This window comes from Pleuronectes platessa, chromosome 13, assembly GCF_947347685.1.
Source record: "Pleuronectes platessa chromosome 13, fPlePla1.1, whole genome shotgun sequence".
Lineage (NCBI taxonomy): Eukaryota > Metazoa > Chordata > Actinopteri > Pleuronectiformes > Pleuronectidae > Pleuronectes > Pleuronectes platessa.
Genome location: NC_070638.1, coordinates 22360957 through 22376956, shown reverse-complemented (window position 1 = coordinate 22376956; position 16000 = coordinate 22360957). Strand labels below are relative to the sequence as shown.

Here is a 16000-nt window from a genome sequence, read left to right as displayed (position 1 = left end):
TTATTATTCTGTAAGCTTAGTCATAACATTCTTATTTTACATTAACCATAGTAATAAGACAAATGTGATTTTTAAATTATTATTATTTTTATTTACAGAGATTCAGTCCATGCAATGGTGGTGGAGCACAGAAGTGGCTCTGAGCAGCCGAGGAAGCGCCGGGCTATCGATCAAGATGAGCTTAAAAGGATTGCCTCAGAGGTGAGTGTCAAAATCAGCAGATGCCTGTGTTAAAGTTCAATGTTTTGTCTTTCCCACAGCAGAACACATGTTGGAAATTGTGAGATTTGTGTGGATATCATATCAGACTATACTTTATCTAAAATACCAATTCGAAATGTTGATGAGCCATCAGACCTAATTCCTGGCTTTTGTGTGTCATGGAGTGGGGGTGTGTGTGTTTCATAGCTCTCATTGCGGTGGGCTATTTAAACCGCGCCGCCCAAGTGCACCCCCCCCCCAAAAAAATGTCACCAGCCGCCACTGCATTTGGGTCACACGTGGTGGAAACGTGTCTAAATGGGATAGATTTGCTAATCAAAATAGCCACTCCACGAGCTTTACTGGAGAATGTAGACTGGAAGATTTGATTGACCCAGCTGCATCTAGGCAACTTTGCTCTAGTGAGCTTAATATGAGTTTCCTGCAGGAATATAATGTCTGCAGCTAAGGACTTCAAATGAGAGAATACTTTTGCCCTTTTAATTGCATGCCCTAATCCACGGACATTCCAACTAGTAAAAGTAATGCCACCACATCTTAAAGAAAGACTAGGATGCATATCTAAGTACAGTGATGTGAACATATGACGCCCTTGAAACACACTGATAACCGCATAAAGGAGAACAACACAAAAAACACACACTTAAGAACTTGCCCCCCCTCCCCCCGCACCACTTTCCCATACAAAGTGAGAACACGTTCCCTACAAATAGGCTTAGAGGCTGCCGGACCATAGGAAAAGATAGTTTAGTTAAGCTAACAAAAGGCGATTTTCTCGTTCTTTTCAGGTAGGCCAACAATTTTAATATTCTGACGCCTAGAGCGGGCTTCGAGGTCAATCACTTTTGAGCGGAGTGCATGGTTTTCCATCTGCATTTTCTTACAGGCTTGTTCAACTTGTGAGAGGCGGAGGCCGTAGCTGGAATTAGCTTCCTCAATTTCAGTCATACGGTTTCCAAGTCTCACCAAAGACGCTTGAGTGGATGCCAGGGTTGCCTCTAATGTGTCAAATCGATCAGTCATCGTTTTGTTCATGCTCTCTATTGCCAGAAGAATGCTGCTCGACTCTGCATCAGTGTCCTTGCTAACCTCCTGGTTAGTCATGACAGGTACTAGTGCTAGCCCAAGCTCCGGCGAGGGCTGAGTTTTAGTCTAGATTGGGCTTTTATCATGAGGTTTTCCACGTTCAGTCTTCGCTTTTCGCAACTCCCCGCTTTTAGAAGTTTATTGAATCAAAAACAGGTCGGGTAAGCTGGTGAATTTGTCTTACCTTACCAGTGAGGTTCAGTAACCTCACTGGTAAGATAATACCTGGTGATACACTCAGAGGTAGATAGACAGCATGAGGTGGAAGGGACAGGAGCACGGAGGTGGTCTTAAAACCAAGCAGCAGCAGCAGTGGCTGTGATGTCATATCTGAACACATAGACACGATGCACACATTTTAGTGTACAGTGTGAGTTTCCAAGTTAAGATTTCAATTAGCAAATAAACATCCATGACTCCACTTAGAAATAGAAGAAGAAAACACACTCATGAGAAATCCAGGACTGTTGTTTAGGTTTCTTCAAATCGTGCTGATTAGTCAACGTGCAAACAAATCTGGAGAGGTAGCTGTGGGAAGTCTACTGAATTTGGCCGTAGCTCATGGCTACGTTAACCACTACTAGAGTTGCAAGACACTTTCATCAGATTAATTATTATGTATTCGTCATGGCCCCATCACTTCACCCTCCTCTAGAAGGAACAAACAGTGTCAACCTCCAGCAGCGAATGCAACATGTTTAACTCATTAGAAGGGTTGCTTACTTTTCAGTGTTCATAGTATCTTCTGTATCTAAGCAACCCTCTGCGTTCTGTTGACCCCCACATACACACAACCATTGTGCATTTATCGTCATGTGATGTACATGTTGATATGGACGGAAGTTGTTTCTGATAAGCAGCTAGGACTGAGATAGTTTAGATTAATGACCACACAAATACGTTTAAAAAAGAAAATGAATGAGTGTGAACGTTGCCTCAGAAAAGAAACAACAGTGACTCATGTGGAAGCATCAGAGGCACTGCTGCTCAAAATAACACCTGGATAATGTTAGTCATACAGCGTGATGAATAATTCGATTATGTTCATATTCTTAACATGATCATTCACAACAGACTAGTGTGCATGTTAAATTACCAATTGTCGACACTGTCAAAATATTAAATACAACAATAATATTTGAAAATGATATTGTAAATCAATGTAAGTCCGTTTTTCCCTTAATAGTATCACATGCGGAAGTTGTAATAACGACATCTTACTTCATTGAACCAGTGCATTGGATGGAACAAGCTTTAATTGGGGTGATGGATGGACAGGTATTCTAACACACACACACACACACACACACACACACACACACACACACACATACACACACACACACACACACAAACACAATCCAAAAACTAAGTATTAACCCTGAAGAACTTCCAAAAATGTCCTTTGAGGCGTGGATCCACAGTTTCTTCATTTCTTGTAAGTGATCTCCTGTGCGCTCTGTGCGCCTGATGGCACAGTCACGTTCCCTGCAGTTATTTGATGATACACGCACAGTGTTATAAGATATTATTAAAACCTACTAATGACTCGGCTCCGTAACTCCGCAGTTAAATCGAATCTGAACGTAATTTGCTGTTAGTTGTTTTATATATCTTTTAATTAAAAGGCTTGTGTGGAACAGATATGTCGCGTGAGCAAAACTAAGCTGTTGGTTTTAATGTAAATTTAATTGGAATTATAAATAATCTGCTTCAGTTCACCACCTGACATCTGCATCGCCACTTTCCCATCTCCAAAAGGTGCGTACGCATGGGTCAGAGTTTGCGTGGAAATACACAAATTCTCCCGTCAAGTTTGTTTTTATAAATCCCAACGTTTGTGTGAGAAGTGGCTTATGCACATTTCAGGCCACGCTTTGTGCGTACGCATCGGTAATAAATGAGACCCCAGGGATTCTAGTGCCATGAGGCGTGGACTACGCCTGAGTGCTTTCGAGGAGGAAGAACCAAGGAATGTTATAAAATATACAGACGCTGGCTGTTTGATGCGTTCTGATGTGACTAGAGATTCTCCGAGGCTGCTAGAGCTCCGGGGGAGTGTGTTGGATGCCCATTGTTTTGCTGATGGATACCTTTCATTGCTTTCTAAATAAATACTTGATTGAACCAAACCGAGTTCTGCTCTTTTCATATTTAGGATAAACGACCACCCAACGACAACACACACAGAGAAGGTTAAAATGTAAATCCCAACAGAGGACAGAAGCATTCCAACACGCACCAGGGTGAGCTACAACAATGACAAGCCCTGGTTCACAGCAAAAATCCAACAGATTCGTTTGGAGAAGGAGGTGGCCTTCAAGAGTGGTACAAGGAGAGGTTCAGACTGGCTAAATACTCATTTGGCAAGGTGATTAAAGAGGCCAAACGACAGTATTCCAAGAAGCTTGAAGAACAGTTTGTAGCCAACGACTCATCTTCAGTCTGGAAAGGTCTTCGGGTGATCACCGGCTGCAAAACCAAATCCCCCCACTCTGTTGAAGACCTTAAACTAGCAAACGACCTGAATGACTTCTATTGCAAATTCGACAGACAATGGACCAGTCCTAACCCACATTCCCAACCCCCCTCCACAGCTATCACACCTCTTCTTCCCAGCCTTGACCATGACACTACACCCCCCCAACCAAAATGGTCCCAGACTGCCCCCTCCCCCCCATCACATCTACAGAGAGATGTCAACAAACTACTGAAGAGACTGAACCCCTGCAAGGCAGCTGGACCAGACGCTGTCTCCCCTCCAACACTAAGGTACTGTGCGGACCAGCTGTCTCCAGTGGTCACGGACATCTTCAAAACCTCACTGGCTGAAAGCGTGGCACCTGCCTGCTTCAAAACATGCACCATCCTCCCTTATCCCAATAGGCAGAAGATCACAAGCCTTATTGAATACAGACCCTGACCTCTGTAGTAATTAAGACCATTGAGCGCCTCGTGCTGACCTACCTAAAGGCCATCACCACCCACCTCCTCATCTCACTGCAGTTTGCCTACAGAGCCAACAGGTCTGTAGCCAACCTGCCGGCTCTTCTCATATTTGGGATAAATATGACAAAATATGACATGACCCCCACATACACACGACCAGTGTGCATTGATCGCCATGTGTTGTGCATGTAGATATGGACGGAAGTTGTTTCTGATATGCAGCTACAACTGAGATTTACATTAATTACCGCACAAATACATTTAAAAAAGAAGATGTATGAATGTGAATGTAGCCTAAGAAAAGAGACAACAGTGACTCATGATCATACACAAAAGACTAGTGTGCATGATAAATGTTTACGAAGTCTAAACGTAAATTTCAACCTGAGCAGAGTCCAAACTGTCAAAAATATTACATATAACAATAAGATTTGAAAAAATATATTGTAAATCATTGTAAGTCAGTTCTTCACTTACTAGTGTCAGATGGGGAAGTTGTAATAACGAAATAAAATGTGTTGTCTCGGGGACATCCAGTGTACATCTTACTTCATTGAACCAGTGCAGAGGATGGAACAAGCTTTAATTGGGGTGACAGATGGACACGTACACTCTCTCACACACACACACGCGCGCACACACACACACACAATCCTTTTATTATGATGTTTACTTTTCTCATGAGGGCTGATATTTTTCATTTAGATTAACAGAGAGGTAGAAGTTCTCCACAGTAGCTGTCGCTTGTCTTTGGAGCTCCGATAGACTTACACTGTAAAGGCCGGCGCATGGTTCTGTGTTTTCAGAGACAAGCAGGGAAACGCAAGCGTAAGAGTCCCTTGCATGCCCCTTGCTAAAAAATCAGAGACTTGGAGAGAGTGAGTAGCCTGGCAAATTAAAAAATGTAAATCAGAAAGAGCCATTAATGCAATTAGGAATGAACAGCGAGAAATAACTACAGATCCATTGGAAATTAACAATACTTTTGTCTTGTTCTGTAAGTCCCTCTATCCGTCTGAATATCCAATAAATTCAGGAAATCAGAACAGTTTCCTAGAAATCCCCTGTATCCATGAAGATACTAAACCTGAGCTGGATAAAGATCTGAATTTAGAGGATGTTTCTAACACCATTCTAAACATTCAAGGCGGTAAGGCGTCAGGCCCCGATGGGCTCCCAATAGATATTTATAAATTATTTAAAGCAAAATGATTAGCCCCATTGCTAGATATATATGCAGGATCCTTTGAGTAGGGTTACCTTCCCACTTCGCTACGAAGTGCCTTGATCATGCTCTATTCTAAAGCCAGGTAAACCACCAACAGAATGTGGCTCCCACAGACCAATCTCACTTTTGAACTCTGACGCAAAGATCATTGCTAAAGCCTTGGCTATGAGACTTGAGAGCGCCCTACCACCCATGATACACACACACCAAAATGGCTTCGTTTAAAATCGTCAGGGGTTCCACAAAGTGAGTTCTCAACATAGTTCATGTATGGGAGGGGGCCCCTGACATTTTGACTGATTTGAGTCAAATGGCCCTTTCTACTGGAGGTGCTTAGGCGTTTTGGGTTCGGTGACTACTTTCATAGATGGGTTGAAATTCTGTTCGTTGATTCATCTGCAGTAGTATCTACAAATAATTTGATTTCACAACCATTTAAAATCTTTCGAGGCACGAATCAAGGCTCACCAATTTCACCTTTACTTTTTGTGATAGCCTTGAAACCGTTGGCAAAAGAAATAAGATCAAACCCTTCAATTTGTGGTATTAAGACATCAATCAATCAATACAATTTTATTTGTATAGCCCATATTCACAAATTACAATTCGTCTCATAGGGCTTTAACATGGTGTGACATCCTCTGTCCTTAAACCTCAGCAAGAGTAAGGAAAAACTACTAAAAACCCTTTTAACAGGGTAAAACTACGTAGAAACCTCAGAGAGAGCCACATGTGAGGGATCACTCTCCCAGGACGAACAGAAGTGCAATAGATGCCACGTGTAGGAAAACATCATCCAGATTAAAGTTTTTAGCAGCATTGATGAGGGTAAACATCCCAAAGGACAACCCCAACATGACATGCCAAGCAGTCCCGCTGCAATCACAGTCCATGGTCAGTAACCAGTAGGACCACGATCCACCATCCAGACCAGACGCCACTCCCGTCCACCGCCGCCCACCAGGACCCACCACGAGCCACCACCGCGGTCCTGGTCCACCGCCCGTTCCCAATGCCAACGCGACACAGGGTCCGCCACCAGCACCACGATCAGCCCACATGACACCAAATCCGCCACACTGGATCCACCACCGCGAACCCCGGTGCGCGATCCACAAACCGCAATCCATGGTGCGGCCACAGAGGCCCTGGATCTGCGGGTGATAAAGCAAAGGGATTCCGGGGAAGGGGGATAGGGCTGGAGAAGAGGAAGGAGAAGCTGGAAAAAGAAGCTCCGTGTGTCATGTGTCATAAAATAGAACAAGTTACGTTCTGCCACACTAATTAGCTCTAACTATAAGATTTATCAAGAAGGAAGATTTTGAGCCTACTCTTAAACGAACAGATGGTGTCTGCCTCCCGAACTGAAAGTGGTAGATTATTCCACAGCCGAGGGGCTTGATGGCTAAAAGCTCTGGCTCCTACTCTACTTTTAGAGACTTTAGGGACGACAAGTAGGCCTGAATTCTGGGAGCGGAGTGCTCTAGTGGGTTTATAAGGTACTAACAGCTCTTTAAGGTAAATAGGCGCTATATTATTAAGGGCCTTGAAGGTGAGGAGGAGAATTTTAAATTATATTCTAGATTTAACTGGTAGCCAGTGTAGCGATGCTAATACTGGAGAAATGTGCTCTCTTCTCTTTGTTCTCGTCAGGACACGTGCTACGGCACTTTGGACAAGCTGAGACATGAGATCTGGAACATCACATAGCAGTGTATGCAGATGATACCATTGTATTTGTATCAGATCTTGTTAAATCAATACCAGTCCTCTTAAAGTTGATCAGCCAGTTTGGTAGCTACTCTGGTTTTAAGGTGAACAAAGGTTAATCTTCTATTATGTTTCTAAATGAACAAGAGAGAAGAAAACCAACGTTATCCCACCCATTTGTAAACGCTGTAGACGGTTTTAAATATCTGGGCATTAGAATAGCACCAAAGATAAACTATTGAACTAGTGAATCTTATGGGCCCATGTTATGTTATGTTAACCTGTCAGAAGATGTCACAATAAATTTACAATTCAGAAGTTTTATTCTGACATTCTCAAAGAATTCATTGCAACAACCCCCAATGTCCACACTGGAGATATTTTCTACAAAACCTTATATCAGCAAAGGGTTGGTTACTCAATTATATAATATAATGGTGGAAAACCATAAAGACAACCATAAAGACAGCAGTGCATAGGAGACTTTTAAGAGGATATTTTAGAGGAAGATTGGGGAATAATATGTTCAAAGGTAAATACACAAACCATTAACACACGACTGAGATTAATACAATATAATTGGATAATGAGAACGTACATCACCCCGAATGTACATGACCGTTGCTATAAGTGTTATATTCATCAAGTTACTTTATAGCACTGTCTATGGGAATGTGTGGAGATTCAAAGATTTTTGGAGTTCGTGATACAATATATCTCTCAAATTACCTCTTCTCCAGTACCTCTAAATCCTAAACTATGTATATTAAGCATCTATCCAGACAATTGTCCTCTTTCTAATAAAGAAATAAAAATGGTTGACCTATGTCTACTACAGGCCAGAAGCTCAATCGCTCTGTGTTGGAAGAATGTTCATTTCCCCTCTCTAGGCCACTGTTTGAAAAACTCAAGTTTGAATTTTGAGAAACGAACATATATTGTTAGGAGGAAAGGTTCTCAATTTAACAATATCTGGTAGATGTTTTGGAATTTGTTAAAAATGGTGACATTGAAGAGGCACTGGAAATTTGAAGTAACTAATCTGTTGGGACGAATGTGTGCTGTACTCTGCTCCATATTTATGACTGTATTTTATTCTACTTAGATTATTTCCATTCATTTATTTATTTAAACTAAATTACTATTTTCATTGTTATTTTTGACCTTGAATTTATATTTTAATTAAAACTCAGCCATTTATTTATTTTCAAGTGATATTTGTACTATTTATTTTTATTTTATATATTGCCATATGTTCAGTTTGGGGGAAGATTCATGTATGTATGCAAATTAATTTAAAAAACAACAATAAATATACGATACAAAAAAAAAGTATGCCTCTGTGATTCTTGATGTCCACATGTCTGTCTAAAGCACAACACGCCACTCAATGCCTTTCTGACCTTAGAGCAGCAGTCTTCATAAAGAGCTGGTAGTTTCCCATCCATCAAAGAATTTATACTTGGAAATTCCTACCCTTGGTCAAGTGTCCTCACAAAATTCCTAAAGCCGTCATCTTCCACCACGGAAAGATGTTGCAGGTCTCCAAAGTGGGTCTGATCCGCTTGCTTGTTTACCTTGCTGGCGCTGCAGAGTCACGTGACGGTGAGATATCAAATCACGAGAGGGAGAGGATTAGCAAAGTGGGCCTCCTCCGCGCTGTAACTGAAGCGGCTCATGAAAGCAGCAGCTGCGGCACTCACACAAACAGCTGCAGCAGTGCAGACAGGTAGTGATGGCGAGATGAAGCTTCATGAAGCTTTGAAGCTTTCCATCCAATTGGTTCACTCATGGGCCGAAGCTTCAAGATGCGTGTGTGAGAAGCTTTGAATTGAATAAATGATTTGATGATGTTTATGATGCCAATACACGTAACACGTACAATAGGGAAAATAGTTAATTTATTTTTATTAAAAACAACAGTTCTCAACAGTGCTGGGTTTCAGGCGATTTCCTTTTTTAGAAATTATTTCGCCTGCTTTAGAAACGATCCTTTCACAGGGCACAGATGAAGCTGGGGTACAAGAAAAAAAAGTTAAGGAATAAATTATTTTTCTCCCCCCAAAACTCTAGAATAAATTGCAAGCAAACGCACAATAAAGTCCCAAGACAAGTAGTGTGAGGGGGAATCCATTGCGTTTCGCGGCCCCTTATATCTTGAATCGCACACCAAACCCGCGAACCATTTCCTGAATCAGTGACGTGATCGGCCGGCTCGCGAGGCTTCGAACGTCATCACATACGTCATCAACACAAGTCTCGATACGCGCTTCACAAAAATCATCCTCGATTACTCGACACACGCTTCGAAGCCTCGACACGGGAGGACACATCACTACAGACAGGAGAGAAATTGAAACTATAGTCTCGATCTCATTACACTGGTGTTGCTCAATATCAAGACAGTATATATTATCGATATTCGGATCGATCCGCCCGCCACAGCACTTCCGCATCTTTTCGCCAAGGTTGTCGCCGCTCGTTCGAGACCCAAAGTTCGCGGAAAGGACGACAATGTGCGCAATGCAGCTGCTGCGGGTGTCGGTACATGAGCGGATCAACGCTGCCGTTGAAGACTTTCTGCTGCATGTGGAGAAAGAGGAAGAAATGGTTCCAGTACCGGCGCTGAGAGCGCTGCTCACCGAGCGGCTGACGGCGGCGGCGAAGGAGATCGCTGATGTGTTTGAAGAAACCGTGGAAGAGTACGAAGACAGACTGGAGCGGTCAGAGCGGGAGATCTGCCGCCAGAGGAGGCTGCTCGATGCCGTGATGAAGCCCGAAATAAGGCTGCACAGAGCAGGTTAGTCCCTGCTCCCTGGAGCCGGAAAGCTAGCTGAGCTAGTGGAGCTAAGCTCCTCTTTGGTTTGCTTCGAAAGACACAAACAGTTGGGGCTCTAAAATGTATTTAAAGTGAGCAGAGAAACTCGTCACTAACAGCTTCAAGATGTTGAGTTGAATTTGACCTAAATCTTGTATATAATAGTGTAAATAATATAAACAGTCAGGTCAAATAAAAAACCTGTTTGCAGTTCAAAGGATAGAAAATAAAACTTTAAATGAAATAATATAGGAGAAAGATAGTTTCAGAGACAATGAATGAATGCATGCGTCAGATATGACTAAATAAAAGGAAGCGACAAATATACAATACTCTATTTAATAGAAGTACAAGTTGTTGCAGAAATGAAATAGTTTCTATTTATTCATGTGAGAAAATACACTCAGTGAAATCTGTATTCATGGATGGTCCACTGACTGAACATTGACCTAATTGTCTGCTTGAAAGGAGAGTAATGTCTGAAAGCTGTGTTTTCAGGTTTCATTTAGCAGTTGTGCTCACTGTCGTATTTGACATAGTAACATTGAAACTGTGCTGAAAGATTTTCTCTGTATATTCTACTATGAACTGCTTAGAACGTGAAAAAAGTGGGCGAGACTGCAAATCTTTAGAAGAGCACCCAGCGTGAACTAATCAGTTAACATAAGCAAGCTGTTCCACAGCCAGTGTTCCTCAGGTTTAAATAAGAATCGTATATTTCCTTTGGGTTCAACACTTTTATTTCACACGATGCAGGAAAACCTGCAGTGCCAGTATAAGTACATGTCAGTACATCATACCATAAAATGAGGGCTTCTTATTCATTGTCAAAAAACGCCTACATGCAGGAATGCAAACAAGAAAACACTCCATAGATGAACACAAATTTGTTGAGCATGAAATAAAGACCATGACACTGTAATTCTGTAATTTTCAACCCAGGATTAACCTGCACACATCTGTAGCCTCACAAATTACCTATCATACTATCAAACTACAGAAGTCTGGTGTCACTGCCTCTGATAGAGCCACTCCCTTTTTTGGAAAAGTATCAATAAAGTATCTGTATCGACACATTGTTCAGTATTGTGACACTTTTTGAGACCAAAAAACACCAAACCTCTCTACTCTCCATGCAGACTTCCTGCAGCCGGTGGTGAGTAAAGAAGAGGTTCCCCCTGAGCAGCAGCAGTGGAGCCCTCTTGCGGCCCAGGAGGACCTAGAGCCCCCCCACCTAAAAGAGGAACAGGAGGAACCTTGGACCAATCAGGAGCGAGCGCAGCTTCAACAACTGGAGAGGGCTGATATCAAATTCACATTGACTCCTTTCACTGTGAAGAGTGAAGAAGACGAAGAGAAACCACAGTCGCTACAGCTTCATCAGAGTCAGAATGAGGAGAACAGAGCAGACGGTGGAAAACCAGAACAAGCCAGGAACTCAGGTCCTGATGGATATTCTCAAACTGGTCCTGAGGACAAGACCGAAGACTCTTCAGAGACCGAAGATAGTGAAGATGATTGGAGAGAGACCAGGGAGCTTCAGTCTGGTTTGAATATAAGAAACGACAAACAGCCTTTAAGTGATGTGAGATGTAAAACTGATAAGAAACCATTTAGTTGCTCTGTGTGTGGTTACAGATTTACACTAAAGGCCCAGCTAACTCTACATATGACAATTCATACAGGAGAGAAACCATTTAGTTGCTCTGAGTGTGGTAAAACTTTTAGACTTAAGTCCACGTTGAAGAGACATATGCCAATTCATACAGAAGAGAAACCATTTAGTTGCTCTGAATGTGGTAAAAGATTTAGTGCAAAGGACCAGCTAACTCTACATATGTTAATTCATACAGGAGAGAAACCATTTAGTTGCTCTGAGTGTGGCAAAAGTTTTAGACTAAAGGAAGTGCTGGCGCTACACTTGAAAATTCATACAGGTGAGAAACCATTTAGTTGCTCTGACTGTGGTTATAGATCTAGAGTAAAGTACCAGCTAACTTTACATATGAAGACTCATACATTAGAGAAACAGTTTAGTTGCTGTAAGTGTGGTTATAGATGTAACCACGAACACAATTTAAAGTTACATATGATGAGTCACACAGGAGAGAAACCATATAGTTGTTCTGAATGTGGTAAAACATTTAGATATAACCAACAGCTTATTGAACATATGAGGATTCATACAGGAGACAAACCATTTAGTTGCTCTGAATGTGGTAACAGATTTACCCGAAAGACCGTTTTAAAGACACACATGAGAGTACATACGGGAGAGAAGCCCTTTAGTTGCTCTCTGTGTGCTAAAGCATATAAACAAAAATCTGAGTTAAATTCACACATGGCAGCTCATACTGGAGAGAAACCATTTGGTTGCTCTGAGTGTGCAAACAGATTTAGACTTAAGAACCAACTGAACGTACATATGAGGACTCATACAGGAGAGAAACCATTTTGTTGCGCTGAGTGTGGCAAAAGATTTAGACTTAAGAACCAACTGAACGTACATATGAGGACTCATACAGGACAGAAACCATTGGTTGCTCTGAGTGTGGTGAAAGATTTAACCGCAAGTCCAATTTAACTGTTATATGAGGATTCATAGAGGAGAGCAGTGATTCAGTTGCATTGTTTGTAACAAAATATTTATTAGGATTGATTAGCAGCTATTCATATCATCCATATTCATAGTTCACTGTTGTAAATAGAGAATTAAGAGTCCCTCCTTCACTTGGTTTTATCCATTCAACAGTTTTTGGAAAGAAGCATTGCACGAGCAAACACAGGCCCCGCCCCCACTCACTGACACACACGAGAGAGGTGAACCAGGCGGTAAATCTCGACTGGAAGTGTGAATACAGGGTTTCGGACTATGATAAATTATTAGCGCCGCTGTTTCAGGATCAGAACAGAAGCAGTTGTTGGTTTGTATTGTGTCAGAGACTGAGTGTCGTCCTCCACACTCACTGACCTCAGCTCACTTTACTTTTTCTCTATCAAAACCAATACTCATCCAAAGTTATTAGAGCCTGAACAGAACTGAACTTTACTTTGTGTTTGTTTGATTCACTCCAGAGTTTAAGAGAGACACACACTACCACTAACCTAATACAATAGACACCCAAAAGTTCATCTAAATCATAACCACTCACTTTACTGAGCTGGTTAAATATATTATGGGCCAAATGTTTCAAATTTATTCAAGACCAAGTTTTACTAACAGTCTATTTTATTTTGTTCATGCATCAAGGATATTTTAATATTTCCATTTTCATTTCCATTTCCATTTCCATGAATATTCAGGGCTGCTTCTGTTAGTTTGAGGATCCATGGAGATGCAGCTGAGAGATTTTTTAATTAAAGGGATGCACAAGAAATCAAAAACTTATGGCAGGTGAAAGGTCTAAACTGTGAAACAACACATTCAGATGTGAAGGTGAGCAATTAGCGTTATTTTGTGAATATACATATATATAGAATGGTTTTGTACAACGATTTTGTTTAATTTGTGCATATGATGTGACTGTTTTGCTATACACACATTTAAATAAAAAATATCTGTAAATATCAGAAGGAAATGAAAAAAAAAAAAAGTGAAATTGCATAATAAATAATAAATCATGGATGTTGAGAAATAAATGTATAACTATTTACATATATTTCACAAATGCTACAACACAGAAAAAGCTAGCTCCTTCCACCTGATGGTATAGTTTGATTCAGATCCAGACTGAGAGAAGAACTGATGGATCCGACACAAGGATCACACAAAGAGATTTGTTCTGGACTCAAGTTTCTGACAGGCAGAGAATTTCAAAACAGATTATAATCTTCAAATGACAGTATTTTGTAGGACTGTGGCCACAATAAACTGACATGAACCAGTCAGAATGATTAATACTCATTTTCACTGACAAATAACATGAATTCGAGGCTACTCATGTTTTCTATTGTGGATTAATCATATAGCTGTAATACACAGTTGTTTTCAGTTGATATATTTAGGGAAATTACAACAGTTGTTAAAAAGCTGGAAACAAGCTGTGAATCTAATATCATTTGTAATAACAGATGTGCTCCACAAGATGGCGTCTCAGTTTAGATTAAAAACATCTACATCTTTTACGGCAACTTGAGGCAAAACTTTCCAACAAAGTGAGGCAAGAGGAGGACTTTCAATGTGAAAGACATGCAGGCAACATCAAGATAAATAAGGTTATGTGAACAATTGAGAAATCTAGTCATAAACAATACAACATTTGTTGATTTGGCAATAATTCAAGATTTCACATATTATAATTATTTTTCTTTTCTCATGTGAGGACTCTTTGCTGAAACCTAATAACAACCATATAAACAGAGACAAATGTTTAAACACTGTGTGCACATATTCCCCTGCTTCACACAACACAAGACATAACGTGAAGCGCACAGTCAGGACATCAGGGTTAAAGTGATGGAACGATCTGGAGTCATGATCTGTCATCACCGATTAATAACTAAATACATGTGATTATCAGTTTTAGTGAAGAAGGACAGAGATGGCAAACACACACACACACACAAACACACACACACACACACACACACACACACACACACACACACACACACACACACACGCACACACACACAGAGAAAGAAGGTTTTTGATTCAAATCCTGGTTTGGCTTGGGTCTTTCTGTTTGAAGTTTCAAGGTTTCAATGTTTTTCTGGCACTCCGGCGTCCACCATCAGTCTAAAGACACAGAAACAGGGTCAAAGGTCAAAGTCATCAATCAAACAACCTATCAATCACTTTTGGGACATAAAGTCTATCCTAATCTAACTTTTATGTCAGGTTTACCCCACCTCTAACCAGATCAGTTGAATTGGCTCCAGCTCATATACCGCTGAGGCCATTCTGTGACTTATTTTAAACGTTTCATTTAACATGGTGTTACAACCCTGGAGTTTTCTGCTATGGGGTTGTGCTTGTGTTTGTATTTCAGGCTCCTGTAGGCTGAGTCAGACCCTAGTGATCAGCAGGGATGTGGCACACCTGGGCTGACCAATATTTAAGAGACCTGCAGACTGGGCTCTGGCTCTCTCCTTCATCGGGTCTACCTCCACATGGACATCCCAGCTTGGCATTTGCGTGACTCTTACTTCTATGCACCCACCCACAGAACTGGTTACCACGTTTAGCTTTAAGGCTAGTTCTCTGTGTAGAATAAATACTATAACTGCAAAACGTTGTGGCCTTCCTTGTTTCTTGTTGCACAACATGAGCCAATGTGTAACAATGATTTAAATGAAAATAATAAAAGTAGCATCCTCCTCTCTCCTGGCCTGCACGAATATCAAATGAATAGCAGGACTTAGGAAAACTTTGGTTAAGTGCTTTAAACAAGATACTTTGGCTAATATGTCTTTGATTTGAATGAATGGTTGTGTTTGCTGTCACAGAGGTGTGTTAGTCGGCCAGTGCTCTGATTGTATATAGTTGTGTGTATGCTAATAAAGTTGACATTGAATTTTTAAAGTAATAAAATGTAAGTGGAGTGATGCAGATGTCAGTTGTGCTTGAACTAGTTTTTCTTTTTTTTTTTGTGACGAGGTAGTAAGTTGGTAACGTTGATGAATTTCTGGTCTGCCCTCTTTTTTTCCCTTTTCTTTTTCCCCTAACCTTTTCTAGCTCACAGACCTCACAACACTGCAGACTGAAACAATTAAACCCTCTTTAAGATATGTGTTAGGTTCACTTTTTAATTTATTGTTAAAGAAGCATGACAGTTTTAAGCATTTGAGTTATTATTAATACAGTACTGTCTGTATTCTTACTGCAGACAGCAGTAGTGTTTGTCATTCACATAACTCAAATACTGCGAGTCCTGTGACCGATCGTGTACCATTTTGGTTCATTGAAACTTTGTACAAATAAAGACACTAAATCCTTTATCCATGTAGAACTTTCTCATGCTTTAAAAGGACATTGTAATAAAACC

General features: G+C 40.9%; 1 protein-coding gene across 1 annotated transcript; it reads left to right on the top strand.

The window, feature by feature from the left end:
* The first annotated feature begins 8727 nt into the window (after positions 1 to 8727).
* LOC128455252 (zinc finger protein 3 homolog) lies at positions 8728 to 14572 on the top strand. The gene is made up of 3 exons (XM_053438935.1): positions 8728 to 8924; positions 9394 to 9995; positions 11153 to 14572. The coding sequence occupies exons 1-3, from the start codon at positions 8728 to 8730 to the stop codon at positions 12595 to 12597; spliced, it is 2244 nt and encodes a 747-aa protein (XP_053294910.1). The 3' UTR covers positions 12598 to 14572.
* The last annotated feature ends 1428 nt before the right edge of the window (positions 14573 to 16000 follow it).